The 6,507-nt window shown below is 35.2% G+C and overlaps 1 protein-coding gene across 1 annotated transcript; it reads right to left on the reverse strand.

Moving 5' to 3' along the window:
• Window positions 1-939: 939 nt before the first annotated feature.
• On the reverse strand, window positions 940-2,286 carry LOC135218205 (tigger transposable element-derived protein 1-like). Its single transcript, XM_064254357.1, has one exon. The coding sequence runs from the start codon at window positions 2,284-2,286 to the stop codon at window positions 940-942; it is 1,347 nt and encodes a 448-aa protein (XP_064110427.1).
• Between the last annotated feature and the right edge of the window lie 4,221 nt (window positions 2,287-6,507).

The raw sequence follows: 6,507 nt of genomic DNA on the forward strand, positions 1-6,507 counted from the left end.
TATAGCATATATATATATATATAGTATATATGTATATTAATATATAGATATTATATATACAGTGGAACCTCGAGATACGAGTTTAATTCGTTCCAGAACCAAGCTCGTAAGTCAATCGGCTCGTATCTCAAACGAATTTCTCCCATTTAAAATAACTGAATTCAATTTAATCCGTTCCGGACCTATGAAAAAACCCCATCCCCAAACCATTGTAAATTATGAATAAAGAAATGTTTTTTAAATAGCAAATAAACATGTATAATTAACATATAATAAAATATGAAATAAGAAATAATGAGTTATTTAGCATAATAGTCTTACTTTGGAGACAGACGAGTGCGGCTAACGAAGGTGAACGGCGAGGAGGAGGGAGGGGGGAAGGGATGTAGGCACTCTAGACACGTACATAAACGGCACTTTTTTAGAACTTAAAACTATTTTCGTAACTTTAAAACTAAAACTACACTTTTCTTATTTCAAATGAAAGAAAAACTTAAAACAATGCACTTAACTTTAAACTTAAACTAAGCTTAACATTTACGTAAATTTAATGATCACTTGTTTTTGCCTTCTTGGCTGCACTTTCTGTACTTTCACTCGCAGCTCTTTTCAATAAAAATGTATCCAAAGAACTTTGCTTTTGCCTGCCTTTCAAAATGCTTCGAAAATGTGACAAACAAGAGTCATTAAAAAGCGCTGAAGCACGACTAGTTGCCACTTTTTCTGGGTGTTTCTTTTCAATTAAATTTGACAGCTTTTCCCACATTGCCAGCATGTCTTTAATTTCACCTGTAGAAATCACTTCCTCCAGCTCTTCCTCCTCCTCACTCGTGTTAATCTCTTCCAGAACCTTCGTGTGTTGCATCATCTGCAACTCTTTTCAACTCCTCAGTTGAGAGTTCCTCCTCATGTTCTTCGACGAGTTCGTTGACGTCACCCTCATCTACCTCCAGAACCCATCGACTTTCCGAGAGATACAATCTCCTCCAACTCTTCTTGCTCGGTCTCGGGCTCAAACCCTTCGAAATCTCTTTCTGCAACAGCATCAGGCCATAACTTTTTCCATGCAGAGTTCAACGTTCGTCTTGTTACCCCTTGCCATGCCAAGTCAATGATACGTAGACAGATCACGATGTTGTAATGATCTTTCCAAAACTCTCGTTGGGTTAGATTTGTGTTTTCTGTCACTTCAAAGCAGTGGCGGAACAAGTGCTTCGTGTACAGCTTTTTGAAGTTGGAAATGACCTGCTGATCCATCGGCTGTAGGATTGAAGTCGTATTGGGTGGGAGGTAGAGAACTTTGATAAACTGGAACTCCTCCAGAATATCATCTTCAAGACCAGGTGGGTGGGCTGGAGCATTATCAAGGATGAGCAATGCTTTCATTGTGAGTTTATTTTCTTGCAGATACGTCTTCACTGCAGGGCCAAAGACGAGATTTACCCAGTCAGTAAAAAACTGCCGCGTAACCCATGCCCTAGCATTGGCGCGCCACATAACGTGCAATTTTTCTTTCAGTATCTTGTGCGTCTTGAAGGCTCGAGGATTTTCCGAATGATAAACTAGCAGTGGCTTCACTTTACAATCACCGCTAGCATTTGCACATAATGCAAGGGTCAGACGGTCCTTAATGGATTTATGGCCTGGCATCATCTTCTCCTCTGCTGTGATGTAAGTCCTCCGTGGCATTTTCCTCCAAAATAGGCCCATTTCATCGCAGTTGAACACCTGTTGTGGGATGTAGCCTTCCCTCGCAACAAGCGCAGCGAACTTTTGGATGTATGTATCGGCTGCTTTCACATTTGCATTCGCAGCTTCGCCATGCCTCACCACTGAATGGATGCTAGTTCTCTTCTTAAAATTATCAAACCAGCCATGGCTTGCCTTAAACACTTCTTCTGATGCCTCTTTAGAAGTTGATGCTTCTTTCTTCACTAAGTCGGCATAAATACTCCGTGCCTTCTCGCATATTACCGTCTCCGTCACTGTATCTCCTGCCAACTTCTCTTTCACCCACACGAGCAGAAGCTTCTCCATTTCCTCGTGAATATTTGTCCTTAATTGGGAAAGAATTGTGGTTCCTTTTGCTGGTGTAGCACTCTTGATGGCATCCTTCTGCTTCAATATCGTACAAATTGTCGATGTACTACGGTCATAGATCTTTGCGAGTTCAATCACTCGTGTGCCACGCTCATGTTTTTCTATTATTTCTTGCTTTAGTTCTATCGACATCATCCTTTTCATCCTGTCACCATTGTCCTTAGCACTCACTTTCTTCGGCCCCATGATAACACACAAAAAAGTTCAGTAATCACGCAAAAATCAAGCAAATAAGAGTAGAGCGCACAAGATACACTTTGATTCAAGCGGGTAACACGTGCGAGTGAGCGAGAGATGCTCTCGGATGATGCTCGACCCACTGCGCCAACTAGCGGGACACTCCGGAAACATGGCTCATATCTCGGATTTGGGCTCATATCTTGAACGAAAATATGGCCAGAGCTCCGGCTTGTATCTCAAAAAACTCGTATGTTCGGCTGCTCGTATCTCGAGGTACCACTGTATATATATATATATATATATATATATATATAATATATATATATATATAATATATATATATATATATATATATATATATATATATATATATATATATATATATAGATATATATATATATATTATATATATATATATATATATATATATATATATATATATATATTATATATATATATATATATATATATATATATATATATATATATATATATATGTGTGTGTGTGTGTGTGTGTGTGTATGTATATGTATACATCAATGAGGAGGACATAAAGACTTGATAAAAAGAGTTAATTTATTCCCGACGGTTCCTAATGATTAAGAAAATTTTACAATTGTTTTGAAAAAATTGCTACCCATCCAAGCTTTTTTCAAAATAATTGTATAATTTTCTTAATCGTAAGTTTGTTCCTGTTTTTATTATTCCTACTGCACCCAAGTTGGCATTTTACTTCAGTATTCCTTTTATTCATGATAAGTCCTTTTATGTTCAGTTAAATGACCTCACTCACCGACACCTTCCGGCAGTTAACAGTAGAGTTATACCCAAGAACCCTTTAACCATTACTTCTCTTTTTAAACATAAAGACAAACTAAGCTCCTTGATGACTTCCAATGTCGTTTATTCATATACTTGCCCCAAATGTAAGGTGGGGAAATATGTGGGGGCTTCTTGTCGCCTACTTAAAGTCAGAATTGATTGTCTTCGGGGAGTTAGTTACAGAACAGGCAATAAATTAACTAATCCTGAATTTTCTAATGTATGTGATCATGCCGAAAAATGTAAACAACAGATTGAATATAAACATTTTAAAATTCTCTCCAGAGCCACCTCACCTCATCAATTAGCAATAACTGAATCTTTATATATTAGGAAGCTTGTTCCCTCTTTAAACAATCAAACTACCTCCACAACACTGTACCTGTCTTGAGTGTGCCCTTGTCTCTGTTCTTGATGTCATTAGGTCCTTGGTTCCCCTCCTGAAAGGTAGCGGTCTGTTTCTTTGATTCTGTCTGTTGCATATTAGTTTTTTTAATTTTTATTAAATTTTTGTTTAAAGTTATAATATTTTCTAATTTGTAAATTTCTTAATTCTTAAGACTTTGTAGTATTTTTATATATTATAATTACGTTTTTCAGCTTTGGAAATGAGGATGTGTCCTCGAAACGTCAGCATGTTTAATAAATGGACAATTACTAGTACATGACGTCTCCTTCAGCTCCTCATATGTATATATATATATTATATATATATATATATATATATATATATATATATATATATATATATATATATATATATATATCTACATATAACTTATAAATATGTGTGTGTATAACTATAACATTAAGCTCTTTTCCCGTTACAGGGGTGACTCCAGAGAAATAAACAGAACAGGTTTATAGGGACTAGGTAAGACGAGATTCTAAGACTTTAAAATACTTCAGTTTCTTGGTTGTCTTCAGAATTTAGACAATTTCTCCACTTTTCTCTCAGATCTCGCTCGGTAGGTAAAGGGTTCAGGCTAAAAAAAAAATTAGTTTTAATTTCGAGTAGATAAGGGGAAAAAAATTTCCTTCTTCTATCTGTTTAAATCACACAGCAGTGCTATCACCGCCACTGAATGGCATCTGATCCTCTTTTATCTGCTCACTACAGTTATATGTCACTCAAAAGGTCTCTTTCCCATCCCCACCGCTACCTGTAATTTTCACGTTTCAGGGGGGGGGGGCGGAGGTGGTGGACAGGCGATGGATACAAAGAAAAGTCTTAGGTAATATTTATATTCCAAACAGACCATCTCACGGTAAGTGGGTCTCCCTCTGCGATAAGAAAAAAAAAAAAAAAAAAAAAGAGACCCGATTAAAGGGTTATCTTCGGCAGTAGAGACAGCTATTAGGGATTGTGAAGGAGGGTTTACTTCGGTGTTTATCGGAAAATCCTGTAAATAATGTCTAGCCTTATGAATTGGAGATAGTGCTCGTGGTGTGTGATTAATGAACATTCCTTGTACTGTTCAACAATTTTGTATATCACTTCGTTGATATACAAAATAACATTGTTAAAAATCTCTCAGTCATTGTTGACTATAAGTCTTGCTCGAAGACATGAAGATAGTGCTAGAGGTACGGGAATAATTAGCATCTCTTCTTCTGTGCAACGATTTTTAATATTACTTCGCTGATGTAATAAGTCAATATTGTTAAAGTCCGTGCAATGGTCATTGTTCCAGCAATGGATTACAATGGCATTGCTATTGTCATAGGAACGTGCAGCCTTTCTTTGATTTAGTAAAACAAATGTTCCTCACTCTCTTTACTTTCCCCAGAAAAATACAAATTACGATAATCACATTTTTCCACATATACGTCAGAGAGAATTTGTAATCGCAAAATTACATTAAATACAGTCTTGGTTGAATTAAGATTAGATTTACTAAATTACCTTTTTTCTTTAATTACTAGTAATCATGCTATGTAATGAAAGGTAAAAATGATTACGGTAATTTAACTCGGTATATTTTCTTCTAATTTTATGGAAGAAAGATTAAAAATCTTTTTATTGATAATTTAATTTCCTAATTAATATACCTAATTTTCTTAAAGGCAAGTTTAAATAATTATGACGGCCTAAATATTTCTTTCAGATATCAAAGGATATTTCTATTTGAAATATTAAGGGAACAGTTCAATATCAATATGTCTATTGAATAAACCACTTCAAAATGAAGGCGCATAAGATGGTTGCTAATAAAAAAAATTTTATCGGTAGGCACATCTAAAAATATTACTATAGAATTTTCATTTCATATGTTGTATATACCAATATTATCAATAGATAAAAACGTAAATTATGGAAATTAAGAGAATCGAACTTTTTTTCTATTCTTATCTTTTTTATTTAGACACTAATAACCTTTTGCATAACATTTAATATGTGCATAGTTCGATCAGCTGATAACTCATTTTTAACGAGATAGCACGCTATGCTAATTCGCGCTCTTTTAACTTAACAGCTATGTTTACTTCCTACGTTGAAGATATCTCTTAAAGGAAAATATTTTGCCTGTTTATGCACTCAAAGAAATCACGTTATTATGAACTTTTTATAATAATTTAGAGATCACAAAGTAAAAAACTTATCCCCTTTTCTGAACGATTATACTTGGCTCCTTCAAAGTTTCCGAGTTGTAAATTATATCATCTAAGACCCCACCGGGAACCCCGGTCCCCCTATCTTATCTAGTCCCAAAATATGAATGTTGATGTTTTCCAGATAAGAAAAAAAAAATCCTTCGAAATAACAAAGTCCTTTTCATCCGACAGTGAAATTCGTGTTCCAAAAAGAGATGCCTTCTTATCTAAATTTTCTATCCCTGCCGACAGCCTCAAGTTTTCTACTTTGAGATAGTTAGCGTCTTCATAAATAAGGCAGCCTTCATCCTGCAGAGTACTTTATGCTCTCTTTAAAGGTTAAACGGTTCAGGGAAATAGCCTGCTACTCGGTTTATCTGAAAAAAGATGAAATATTTCACTTTTATCAGGATACTCTACCTCATCTACTTCTGGCTTTTCTCGCCTTCTCGCCGCTTCTTCTTCTTCTTCTTCTTCTTCTTCTTCTTCTTCTTCTTCTTCTTCTTCTTCTTCTTCTTCTTCTAGATTAAAAGGAAATACTGTATAGATTAGAGATGACTGTGTATTCCATAAACTTCTTTGCCCATGTTTACTGGTAAAATATTTTACCAAAGAACATGGGCACATACGAAGTGTCTGAAATATATGGCAGCACCGCATAAATAAGTTTTTTTATGGGCCTTATCTTCACGTACACGCACACACACTCTCACACATATATACATATATATTGGATGTACATATATATTTATAAATACATATACATTTATCAATAAAATAATAAATTTTCAGTTGGCTGCGCGAGTGAAT

Source organism: Macrobrachium nipponense, chromosome 9, assembly GCF_015104395.2.
Source record: "Macrobrachium nipponense isolate FS-2020 chromosome 9, ASM1510439v2, whole genome shotgun sequence".
Classification (NCBI taxonomy): domain Eukaryota; kingdom Metazoa; phylum Arthropoda; class Malacostraca; order Decapoda; family Palaemonidae; genus Macrobrachium; species Macrobrachium nipponense.

Bases quoted from the DNA above. Each gene is read 5' to 3' on its own strand.
- LOC135218205 (XM_064254357.1), bottom strand. From the start codon at position 2,286: ATGGGGCCGAAGAAAGTGAGTGCTAAGGACAATGGTGACAGGATGAAA.